Raw genomic sequence first — 13,472 nt, 5'->3', positions numbered from 1 at the left:
AGTACTTGGGAAGGAAAAGGCTATGTTACAGTTCTTGAAGTGCAACAAGTGCTTAGGAAACTGTTACAGCCCAAATAATTTAAATTTATAAACTTATTTTTCAAAGAGAGAAAATTACATTAATGCATCTTTTGACCTAGTTTTTTATGTGACTTTATTGGCGGTTAACTTTAATTTATGCTGCTGGTTTTAATTTCTTTGGGGAGAAGAGTATTCTTGCCATATTCAGCTCAAAATTAGATGTATTGCAAGCATGAAATGCAAGATGAAATGCGCACAAATGATAGTGGTCCATAGTGGCTCTAGCAGACTTTAGTTGCAGAACAAAACAAATAATTTATTGTGCTTTGAAGAGTTAAGATAATTACAGCTCTAAAAAGTGGTAAAATTTTTGTAGACATGTATACTGGTTTGTTATTTTTCAGATTTATATTTATATGCATATTCTTACACTTTTGTTTTACTGTTTTGTTCAGGTTATTTGTGTCAGCAGTTACTGGAATGAACAAAAACCTATCCATAAACACATTTTGTGGGTTGGCAGGATGTATTTGATCACTTGGATACATTCTATTTCTTTTAGGTTGAAAGTGTTTTAAATGATGTACCTTGTTTATGCACTTTTATATGTAGGAGTGTATTTTTAGAATTTTTCATCCCAGCCACAGTGAATTCATGTATTCTCAACACTTCCTTCGATCACAGATGGAAGAGCGTCGAGACAGTATGTTGGAGACAGCCAAATTGTGTTTTACGTCAGCATCTCGCTGTGAGGGAGATGGCGATGAAGAGGAGTGGCTTATTCACTACATGCTGGGAAAGATTGCCGAGAAGCAGAAACAACCTCCTGTTGTCTATCTGCTTCATTACAAACAGGCAGGTCATTACTTGCATGAGGAGGCTGCCCGATATCCAAAGAAGATTCACTACCATAATCCACCAGAACTTGCCATGGAAGCATTGGAGGTAAAAGAAAGTTAAATGCGTAGGCTTAAAAACGTTGTTCTCTACAGATAATGGAATACCAGTTATTACTAGTTCCTGTTATTGGGCATAAGTACATGCTGCTCTGCATCTAGGAATGTTTACAAGACTAACTCGGAGAATAAAATGGAGCCTGTTATTCAGGCTGGTTTTGTTTTAAAGACCATTTGTTTATACAGTCTCAGTATTGGACAGACAGACACAAATTCTACTTCTGGATTTTGCTGCACACAGTTCATTAGTCAGTTTTTATCAAAATCAAATGTGGGTAGGTTTCACAGGCATCTCGTACCTATGAAAGCATAGCTTCATGCATGAGTTGGAATAGTAGCCGTAACACCTTTGCTTTCACTGTGTTGTCTGGCAAAAATAGCGGATCTAGAGCATACTCAGTGGTGACTTGCTTCCAAGGAGACTAGTCTGCTTTCATTGTATTCCATAGGTTGCAGTTATAAAGTTTTTACAGTGTTAAGATCTTGTAATTTACAAGCAACTTTCAAAGGCAGGAAAAGTCCTGTTCAGGTAAGTTTAAGTAACAGATGAGTTACCTCTGCAGTTTCTACAGGGAAGAGACTATTTGCAATAGCTTGAAGAGCTATGAATTCTCTACTGACCAAATGGACTTTGGTGTTTTCTAGGTCTACTTTCGACTTCATGCTTCTATTTTGAAACTTGTGGGGAAACCAGACTCTGGAGTAGATGCAGAGATACTAGTTAGTTTCATGAAAGAAGCTTCTGAGGGACCATTTGCCAGGGGTGAGGAGAAGAACACTCCAAAAGTTGCAGAAAAGTGAGTGCTAATTTCAAGGAATATCCTCTGAAAGCATACTTACAAACTACAATATAATAAACTGTTACAATGAAGCTGAATGAAATATAAACAAAGTGATTTGAATTAATTCTAATGTTTGCAGTTTTCAGGTATCACGAGTAGTAAGATTATACGCTACTCTCAGATCTTCTCAACGGCTGGCACAGTGTAGATGGGAAGGGAACAAAATAGAACAATTTTGATCTCGTGATCCATTTTGAAGCCACTGTTTGTTTTTATTAATAAAATGAAAGGGTTTTTTTTTAATCAACTGTTAACAAGTACAAAAGCAAATGGCCTTTATTTTAAAGGATAAGAGACTTTAGTCCTCATAATTAATCTCATTAACAACTACAATAAAGAATGTTTTAATATTGACCAGTGACAAGGGAGGAATATAACCTGTACTAAAAATCCATCATTTAGAACTTGTTAGTGAGATTCGATTACTGTACTGGGAATGTCGTAAGAGCACGTAGCCTCTTTTTGTTCTTTGTATATGTCCCTGGTATGTTAACATTTTTATTTTTTCCTTGCCCCTCCCAGGGAAAAAGCTTGCATGATTGATGAAGATTCTCACTCTTCAGCCGGAACAGTGCCAGGCCCTGGGACTTCCCTCCCCTCATCCTCCGGTCCAGGTCTGACATCCCCACCTTACACAGCCACTCCAGTTGACCACGATTACGTCAAATGTAAAAAACCCCGTCAGCAGGCAACGCCGGACGGTACAGTCCCTGTTCTCAATACTGGCAGCACAGGGAGGTGCTCTAATCATGGGGGGTTTGACCAGGAATGATCAAACTGCTCATTTCAAGGAGGGTGATGGGTCTGTGGTAACACGGGCAATATTGAAGCTCACTACCTTTATAAATTCAGTTCTTTAAATAGAATCAATGCACAGTCAGAGCTTTAAATATAAAATTCAAAGTTGTCACCTGCCACCGTTGGCACCTGTCACTTAGTCAAAATGGGAGTGTCGATGGGAGGAGTATGTAGCTGACTGAATTTTCAGTGATTTTTTTTTCTTTTTTTTGTCTATCTGAGCTTATTAGGAAAGATATGGGTCCAGTCTTTAGAAGACTGGACACTGTTTCAGTGCCTGTGTGAAATGACCAGGTGAAAATTTGAACTGTGGCTAAAAAGAGATAAATCGTTAAAAAGGCAAAACAAAACAGTATTATCCTTTTTTGAACGAGGCAGGTGGCAACTATTTTGAATATATTGTGTATCAGCACGAAATGATTTGCATGACAGTCCAGTAGATTTCATCTTTTAATTTTTCTTTATCATTTACAATGACTGGTTAGCAGCTCATCTCTATAGCATATAAAGTGATATAATAAATAATTGGCTTATAAATGTAGAAGGTAGGGTGATATCACAGTGTTATTGAAGATTTTGTAATATACATAAATAGCAGAAATTAAGTTACTATTTAAGTAATCTGACATTATTATTTGGCTAGAAATTTTATTCTGATTCTACTCTTCTGGCCATTTGTTTACCCATCTGGATCTGTGAGTATCAGCACTCAAGGAGGAATAAAATATCTGCAATGTATAGCTTAGTGTTGGTAGAATGTTGCAGGCCCCACAGAAATGCTCTGCTTGATACGAATTTATTTCTGGAGGGTGGGCTGCTTCCTATTGTCATTTTCTGAAGAACGGTAATTTGTAAATAATTTTGTTGACATAATTTTGAAACAAATATTTGTATGCCTGGAAACTACAAGGTGAACTTATTCCTTTTACCCAACAAATAATTCTTGGTGAACCTGGCAGAAGATCCTTCATCTCTTTCACTAAATTGAATAGAGAAATGTTCATTTTATTCATGCTTACATTTCAGTCAGGAGTAGTTCATTGGACTGTTTTGATATAGTATGTAGTGTATTAGTGTGAATAGGTTATGTAGTGATCAGACTCTTATATTAGCCTTTTAAAGTCTTTTGACACAGCAAACACAGAAGGGAGCAAATATTTAAATATTGCCTAAATAATACTCTCTGTGAGAAGCAGTTCTGCCTAAGACTACATCTGCTTAGGTCCTGAGACTGTTGAAATGTTCCCAGGAGATACGTAAGTTAGATAAATACTCAGATATGTGTCATTTGTATATTTGCTCAGAGTAAGTCATTATGGACTGTGGCATGTTAATTGCCCGATGGGAGCAAAGTTGGCTGCTTAGCAAAGCCTGAAGGTGCAAACTAAGGAACGTCTACCTCTGCCAGGGCTGAAGTAGCACTTCTTGGGTCTGCTTGCTCAGCCTAGCTAGGACTAAGCTTTGCTGCTATCAAAGCAATTCGAAATGTCAGCCACTGAAAGAAGCAGAGTTAGGGTGATCTTTAGGAAGGCTGTGTGTAACCATGACAAGTAGAATTGCAAAGTACTGCATCATTCATAATGTTTTGTAAGTTGCTGGCACAACTAAACTCTGGATACAGCATATTGAAGAGCCCCAGGAAACTGAAATATTTGCCTTGCGGCTGTTACAGATGGAAGGAGAGCTAACAGGCTGAGCAATGCTCAGAAGTCTTCCACTTTTTATATTATTACATATACTGTGCTCCTCTGCATGCATTTGCATTTTACTTGTATTAAAATATATACGTTTGAGGTAAAATGCTCTTGACATGTTACACGTAGTCACATCACTGAAGAAAACTGGTGGGTGCATTGTACCATTCCTAAAAACAGCAAGAAAATATCCATCATTTGACTACTCTTTAGATATTTTTTTTACCATTCTGACAGCAAATGAAACTGTCTATATTGTTGCTCACAGAATGAATAATTTGGCCTAAATTCAGCCGAGATATTTATTCTTTCTGAGGCCTGGCAATACTCTTGTTTTTGTATCACTATTGTTGATCAAATAGGACATAAACAAAATAAGGGCATTATACGGAGTCTTACCTACGATGTTCTCTTCCTATGTTACCACAAGCAAACATGGTAGCGGGGATCCCTGTCATTGCTAACCTGTGAGGCCTCTTTTGAGCATTTTTGTGTGCTATGCTTCAAGAAAACATGACCCTAGAGGAACGAGAGAAGGAATTGGGATGGTTTACCTAGGGAGGGGAGACATGGCAGCAGTGTAACCTAAATAGTGTTGAAGGCTTTACAGAGAGGCAAAAAAAGCAAGATTTCCATGTCCGTGGGAGGCAGAACAGATGATATTAGACTTAAATTGCATCTTCAATCTGGAAATTAGAAAATCATGTTAGAGTAGTATTAGGAAATAATATCTAGCAAAACAAAAAAGTGAAACACTATAATATGTTCCTGGGGATAGTATAACACTGCAGCACTTCAGCACTGGAAGTCTTTAAAATGTCGCGATACAGACATCTGCCAGGATTGATGGAGGTGTAAATTATCCTGATGGAAAAAGGAATGGACTAGATGAACCGTTGTGGTTCCATCTGAGCCCTATTTTTTTCCATTATTTTTATGTTGTTTGTGGGGTTTTTGGTTTGTTCCTTTTTTTTTCTTTAACAAGATATCCAACAATGTGCCTTCTAGTGCAGCAAATTATATTATTACAAGCAGGAGAGAATTACTGTACAGCCAGACATCTTTTATTGAAAACATTGGGACACTGATGGTCAAGCATTCATCTGTAGATAGGTAAAGTTGTGAGGGCAAGCTTATTTCAGATACATTATATTTAAATGTGTCATTATAGTTCTGTAGCTCTCCAGCACATTTTGCTGGTGGAAAAAGAAGACCAGGATATGCAGAAATCACTGTTACAGTTGAGAGCATTGAAAAGCTTTCTATCCAGTGAGTGTTGGTGATATTAAAGTCACATAGTTAATGGCAATGGGAGAAAGGAACCAGTAAATACAGCTTGTAAAGTAAGTAAACTTCTTTTTTCCCGTGGCAGCTGCTAGCATATCTCTCCTTCAAGGAGACAGAACTATTGCTGAGTGGCAGCTGTTATTTGCTGGCTGGCTGGCTGCTGTCATGTGTGTAAAATAGGCAACTTCCTTTCTCTTTTCTTGTCCTTCCATTTAGCAACATCTTTTCCTTCCTTCTGTTAATCCTGTCTTTCCTGTCATCACCCCTGCCTGCTGCTGTTTTATAACCCTCCACAATGAAAACTTGCATTTGATAGTAGAAGCCTGAGGTTTACACTCCTTTTATTTTCCAAGAGCAAAGTACAAAAAAAGAAAAACCAGGAACTCAGCGGGGACCAAGGCTATCGTTACCTGGGATGTCACCGTATTTGCACAGCTAAATGGCCAGTGTTATATAACAACAGACATGCTCATTGTCCTCCTTTATACAGGCTGGATGTATGTAGTCGTGAAAGAGCAATCGCAGTACAGATTTAAAGCACTTTAAATTTACCTAAATTTTGTGCTTTGCATAAAAGTTAATTCAGAAAGAAGTAAAAGGATTCAAATAAAAAATCCAAATGAGAAATCTGTTTCCCAAAAAGTGGACTGGGAGATTGTTGTGAGGTCTTTTTTGCTGTAATATGCCTTTGTTGTGTTGATATTCAATTCTGTGTTATTGTGGTGGTATGCAGATGATGTATTTAGTATCCATTGCTATTGCAGTGTTAAAATGTCATATTGTTTAAGTCTTCATCCATGTCATGTAGTATGTTGTGTGTAGTTAGATGTAATTGTCCTTTTTTGTGTTTGTCTTTGCCTGATTGCTTTTGCAACCAATATTGCCCGTGCTGCCTCTAACCTTTATACAAATCTCTGTTCCCCAGGCATTCTCTTCCTGCTTTTACCTGTCACGGCTTGCTTTTAATAATTGGCAAAACCTGCATGATAAACTCACTGGGAAAGGCTACTTGCTTCATGCTGTGGGAGAAGTCTCACTTCATAGTTTGTTGGTCTGTAATTCTGCAAATGTTGTGAAGATGCACAGTTTTTTGGAAATGGGGGTTCTCAACATCCTGATGAGACAAAGGTGATCTCTGAGAAACTTTTTGCACCGGGTTGTCACTCATGCCAAACTAAATAAGCTGCTAAGATGGAGTGGATATTTCTGTGCATAAAAAACCCATCCACATTGCATTTTGGACCATTAAAATCTTACCCTTCAAAATTCTCTCTCTCCAGCAGTTTAAAAAGAAATCTTTTGGTCTGCAGTACATATCCTTTTCTGGCACATGGTGCTGGATGTTCATGGGGACTGCATACTGGACTACATGCATAATGAATCAGATGCAGTTTCTTGCAGTATGCTCCATTTTTACCCTTCCTCCATTTAACCTCTCTCTGATTAGTAAAAGTATCACACTGACATTTAGTGTGAGATTATGTAAAAATGATTTGACTAAATAAACAGAACATTGATGAGATGCTCTGTTGTATCACTTGAAGACAGAACAGCAGCAATACAGGACTGCAAGTTACCGAAAAACGCTCAGTGTTCAGTGCAGCCAGCCAAACATAGACTCTCATCTTTGACTCGTGTTATATGAGAACTCCCTTTAAATGTTCAGAGGACTTGCTGTCCTCAAGAAATTAATCTGCTCCCATGCAAATCTCTGCAATTCTTTTGCTTTTAATAATATGCAAGTGCCTTTTGATACAGAGTTGAATGTTGTCTTCCGTTATGGGTGGAATCTGTTTCAAGAATGAGATTGTGTGATACATCATGTTTCTGACTACAGACCAATAAAGAAAAATGCTCATATGTACTTCGAAAGAGAAGAGGGGAGATATGGTGCCAGGCAGGCAGGACAAAGAGAAAGAGTCTGAACATCCACAGCCTGTGAACAACCTATCTTTATTGCATGAGACAAGATTATTTTTTTAATAATATATAGTTATTCATAAGCTCTAAACTGTGCAGAAGGATTTTTCTTTACTGTAAATTGAGTTAGCATAAGCATATAAGCTCTTTCAAAAAGCTTTCTGTGTCACTCATTTCTGATTTTTGACTTGTAGCTGATTGTTTCACATTTCAGATATCTTCTTGTAATAATTGGGCATACATTTTCCTTCAGATATTTAAGACAGAAAAATATATTATTCAGAAAAAGTGAGTTGTACCCTGTTGATTTTCTGAGCCTGTTACCTACCCCCACATGCAGATGTTTCAGAGGTCTTCTCTCTCCTCCTTTTAATTTCCAAAAAGTTTCAAAGGATGGAGGGCAGACAACACAATTACTGATTTGCATAGTAATTAATTGTCAGAGGAAGAATACCTCAATTCATATTGGCACCATGAAGCTGTACTCCAGGTCCCCTGAGAATAAATTATGCAAGCTTGTACCATGAAGATGTTACCTGGGCAGCAAACTTAGCACTAAAAGCTCTGTCATGAGGATTGCATGTCTGCTAGTTCAGGTCACTTACACTTTAACACATCCCTGTCTCTTCTTCAGCTGTGTGAGCAGACAGCTTAGGCAGCAGGGCTTACGGTGTATGGTCCGCAGTCCTTATGGTGCATATAGGAGAATGCTGGCACAGAGTAATGACTAGTGAAGTACTGAGCCTTTTTCTCCTGTTGCATTTTTAAATTAAATGCTCGTTAGATTCCCCAGAGAGTAACACAACTTTTTACTGTTAATTGGTAGGCATGCAGGTGTTGTGCCTGAATGCTAATGCAGCAAAGTGACAGAGGCTTTTTCTGGTATGGAGGAATAGCATAGAATAGCGAAGAGTGGAAGCCAACCCAGTAAACCTATTTCATTCAAGATAAGATTAATCTTAAAATGCTCTTAAGCATAGAATTAAGTCAAATAGACTACAGATTTTTTAAAATATCTAAGACAGATGTGTTTCAGTAATGATAGCTACTTAGGTATCCAAGTGACTGACAGGATCTTGCTGTGATACAATAAAGCTCTTGGCAGTACAGATGAACATAAAGTTCTTTTTTCCCAATATCTTTCCAATAATAATATTTTTTTCCTAATCTCTTACTCCTTTTGACCTTTTCACATCTTCTATCCAGAGCTGCTCTTTTTCACCTGTTGACAGAGTAGGTGATATAGTCTGACATAGAAATCACTGAAATATCACAAGTTGACTACATTATGAGGAATGAGTTTAAAACCAAATATTTTTCTCTCAAGTGCCATTTTCTTAATCTTTAGATATAAACATGAAATACTTCATATCAAACAGAGATATCAGTTTGTCAGGTTGTTTGAAATCTTTCTAAAACTTAGGAGTGATGCAACAAAGTAATGAAACAAAATACAATAATATGAAAGAGAGAATCTGGTATCGGGGTGTATTTTTAATAGGAATTTTGTTGCAGTTGTTTTTGCACAATTTACTATACCTTCTTCCATATTCTCTTCATTTCCACTACAGATAATAATTTTGGGATATTAATACCCAGCTGTATTTTTATCCTAGCTTTTGAAATAATAGGAAACTTTAGAGGAAGGGACCTCAAAAGAATATTTAGTCCTTGATTTATCATTTGCTTATAACTGAGGGATCACTATAGCTTTTTGGAAAAGCTTCCCTTATTGCTATTGCCAGATGGGGGAACTAAGAAAATGCCTTAGGTAAACAAAATATTAAACCTAGTAATTTTTAAACTTTTAAATTACATTAAATTGTCTTTAATTATAACAGAAATTATTAAAAAGCACTTACATTCTCCTTGGATTTGCATCTTTCAGAAGGACACGTATCACCAGCAGTTGGGAATTTGGAATTAATTCTCATCTCTCAGACTGTGCTGGTCTTTGGCACGTAGGTTGAGTAACACTAATGACTGTCTCAATGACAGTCAACTCTTATCAGATGAAGGAAAAGCTTTATAACACAATCAATGTAAAAATATATGCTGTGTGTCTATCTATATAGATATATATAAAATATCTGTATAGATATATATAAAATATATGCTGTGTGTCTATGTGTAGATTTGTGGGTTAGGCTAGAAGGCCATAGTACTTTTAGGTATGAAAAAGAGGTAGGTATGAAATCAGAGTTAGGATGTGACTTGGTGCAATTGCCATGAGTTCTGCATTACATAGTGCAGCATTTAGGTATTGACAGTTTGGGGTTTTTTATTATGTTAAGGTGCATCTTCAGTAACCTAACAAATGATAGCTATTTGTCTACCTGTCCTTGAAAACCTCCAGCAATTCAATAGGTTCTCTATGCAATTTTTAAACTGTATGTGAGTTAAGCTAGAGATTAGAGGAAAAAAACCACCAAACCTGCAATTTTCTTTCTGCAATTAAACCTATTGCCTCTTGCTCTTTCTTAGTGAATATGAAGAGCAGTTATTGTATTTTATTTTGGTTAATTGTATGTATTTGGAAATTCTCTCTCATCTTTTTGAAGATAAAGTCCAATTCTCACTGTTTTTCTTGTATGCCATCTCATTAATGTCACATAATTTTTCCTCTCCTATGAATTCATTCTAGTTATTCAGTGTATTTTTTAAAATGTGGGTCCCAAATACAGACACTGTAATTAAGCTTAATTTTCATTTGTGCTCAGTAGAACAGGAAGACTCTTATGGTTTTTTTTTTTTCCAAGTTACTGATTATACATTCAAGTGTGATAGTTTGCTGAATTGCTTTTACAATAACATGACATTTTGGGCATTTCTGGTTTGAGAATCACTAATTCTTTGCAAGCACATGTGAATATATGTGCTTGGATACACACACACATTTTCTACTACTGATCTTGTTATCTTTTAGGTGCTTATAGATGGATTTATTTATGCTCAAATAATTCTGTGAAAAATGGAGGCCAGCTGGCTAATAGCTTTGACCTTTTATGCTTTGTAAAGACAGGTACTACACTTTGTTTTCTGTTCCCTGGAACTTTACCCATCCTCTGTGACTTCTGAGAAATTAATACTAATAACTGTTAGCTGCTGCTAATTTCTGAAATACTGCACTTTTAATCAGGCCCACTTAGTTTGAAAGCATCTGCTGCTTCAAGAAGTGTCTAAAATAATAGGAAGTTGTCTCAATAGTAGTCTTCCTCTGTTTTTCAGTGATTAAGGAGCCCAATGTTAATATGATTAAGATTATTTTTTAATATATAGTTAACGTATTGAAAGAAAAGAAGAATGAACATATATACGTAGACCTACACTCATTTTAGTAGAAATCTCAAATTGAAACAGCTAGCTAACTGTAAGGAGGTATTACATTTGTTCCCCATAGGGCAAAGCTTCCCTGTCTCATGCATACATTTGAAACAGAACATGCTAATGCATTGTCTCTCTTTGCATGCTGAGAAGTGCCATTTCCTAGTGATCTGATAGCACTCTTGCATGTTGGTCTAGCAGTTCCTGATTTACATTCTAATGCTTCATCTGTCATAACTCCCACCTCAGAACTGACCTCCAGGCTTATGGCAACATTTGGAAATTTGCAATTATTTTTCTTCCTTAGATGAGTAATTTGGCCTCTTTGCTACAGATGCAGAAACTTGCTTAAAAAAAAAAAATATCAAGGGAGCTACTGTAAATGTTTTTCCTGATGCCAACTGGGAGTTCAATAGTATCCATTTGTACCACAGAAGGTTATTAAAGCTTTATGAATGAGTCATTTAAAGCTTGACTGACCTCTCTTCAGAATCCTTCTCTTTCCATTCTTTATAATTATATTCTTTCTGTATAAAACTTGTCATCATTAACTAGCTATATAACTTCCAATTAGGAAGCAAATATTCTTCCCTCATTCTTTTTCAAGATACATTTTTATTAAGATCTGTTCACTGAAAGGGAAGGATTTTTTTGTGTGGTAGCGAAAAGCCTACAGAGTGCATCAAATTTGGTTTAAATTTGTTGGAATCCTAATAAGCAGAACCTGATCTACAAGCTGAAGGTCTGCAGAGGGATTTCTCTCAATAAAATAAATTCATCGGAGGCCCTTAGCTCTCTCCTGGACAAGTGCAGTTCGGATGGAACAGAAGAAATTGAATTAAATTATCAGCTCATCTCAACGCAAGGACTTTTGCTTTTTTAGTTTTCTTTCTTGATCTTATCAAGAAAATTAATGAATAAGAATGTAGTGGAACTACCTAGACAATGAATGTAACATGCCTCTTGGTTAAGCTATTCTTGTATCTTAAGCAGAAACTGGAAATTAATCTTTTGGGCTACAGATTGAGAGAGAATTGCCTGTATCAGAATGTTGTGTTGGACACTGAATTACATTGCCACAATATTACAGAAAAATGCCAATTTCCCATCTTGGTGGGAACATGCATCCATCTTTCTGTTGGAGATACTAAACTGCATTTTTTAGTCATGCAGGGTTGCGTCTGATAACCCGTGATATAGAAGAACTTAGGTTCTATCTGATTTCAGACACAAGCAGACGGTTTTCACTTGCCTGTTTGTTCTGAGGTGTGAATTTTATCCCCATGATAAAGTCACAATCCTGTACAGCTCTTCCCGTGCTGTAATTGCTATCAGCAGATTAACAACTTAGTTGTGACTGTAGTATAGTCAGCAGCCAATGTATAGTACTCCACTCTGTCAAGGCAAAGTCACTTCTCTGAGTCTTTTGTCTACTGCCTTGAAGCCAAAGAGTTTTCCTGTCTATCTTAGACCTAGTTCTTTGATGGATTGTTTATTTGCTGTATCAAATCACCTTTCAGAGCATTTGGTGAACAGCACCTAACACCTGCAGGATAGATGGCATCAGTGATCACTCCTGCAAGTCTTTGCCCTCTAATGGTACTGATTTTTCTATCCTTCATGATGAATTTTTACTAGTATTGTTGTTCATGGTTTTCTCTTGTCAATTGAGCTTTGCTTGTGTCAGACTCAAAATTCTACTGGGTGCTTTTCAAGGTACATGGCACAGTAAACCCAGGAAATTTTATAGAACCATACTAGCTGAAATATTGTGTCCTCAGCCTAACTGCTTTTCAAAGTTGAGCATCATTGCTTTTCAATCAAATTCCAGGATTATATTCTAGGAAAAACCATGGTGGGGCAGGGAGCTCTCTATTACATTAGTGTTAAATAATACTTAATGAAACAAGACTGGGGTTTTAATTTCTTAGCACAAAGAGGTGAGATGAAAATGATAAGTTGAAGTAGACAACTTAAAAGAAAATAAATACCTTTTAGGCAACAGAATTGGTGGTTGTTAAGGATCCTGTATTGCACTTGAAAGAGGTTTGCAGAGTGGCTGCAGTCTGCTTTTACAGTTACCAAGCTGTAAGTAACAGCTTGATGAGTAAGAAGTGGTGCATTCCTTCTTTATCTCTTTTGCAGAGAGGAGTCAGGATAGCACTGCAGCGGTGCTCTCTGACTCCAGTTCCACACAGGATATGTTTAATGAGCCTGCCAGTTCTCAAGACAGCCTGAGGAAGACTTACACAGAGAAGAAAATTTCTACTACCTGTGCTGATACACTGATGCCCGGCAAAGAGACCCTGGGATCTACAGAAGAAAAGAGTATGCCCAATTCAGTAGATAATGTCAGCTGGTATATTCTCATTAAAATGTTTCTTCTGGCATGCAGAAGCACTGAAACATGCCACACTATGACTGGGAATTTTAAATAGGTGTTATTGCTGCGTGTATGTGTGTAGCTTAAAATTGGAACTGTGCTTTGCTTATGTGGCCATCGTCCCAATTTGTACTACCTGTTAAACCGTTTATGAAGACAAGAATAAGGATAAACTGCTGTCTGTGGTGGCCCTTTGGCTGGTTTGCCTTCTTTTTAGGTTGCTACTTACTCTTCAGTGTTTCAAAAT

General features: G+C 37.0%; 1 protein-coding gene across 11 annotated transcripts in view; it reads left to right on the top strand.

The window, feature by feature from the left end:
* CABIN1 (calcineurin binding protein 1) overlaps nt 1-13,472 on the top strand; it is a 118,776-nt gene that overhangs the window by 31,882 nt on the left and 73,422 nt on the right. For 9 of the 11 annotated variants that reach the window (XM_054844181.1, XM_054844180.1, XM_054844183.1 and 6 more), the window contains 4 exons: nt 706-966; nt 1,623-1,774; nt 2,342-2,520; nt 12,988-13,170. In XM_054844181.1, coding sequence (XP_054700156.1) covers nt 706-966; nt 1,623-1,774; nt 2,342-2,520; nt 12,988-13,170 — 775 coding nt within the window. The remainder of the gene's footprint in view (nt 1-705; nt 967-1,622; nt 1,775-2,341; nt 2,521-12,987; nt 13,171-13,472) is intronic. The other 2 variants (XM_054844185.1, XM_054844191.1) reach the window with 1 other exon arrangement.

This window comes from Grus americana, chromosome 16, assembly GCF_028858705.1.
Source record: "Grus americana isolate bGruAme1 chromosome 16, bGruAme1.mat, whole genome shotgun sequence".
Classification (NCBI taxonomy): Eukaryota; Metazoa; Chordata; class Aves; order Gruiformes; family Gruidae; genus Grus; species Grus americana.
The sequence above is the reverse complement of the archived record's forward strand: the minus strand, read 5'-3'. Positions and strand labels throughout refer to the sequence as shown.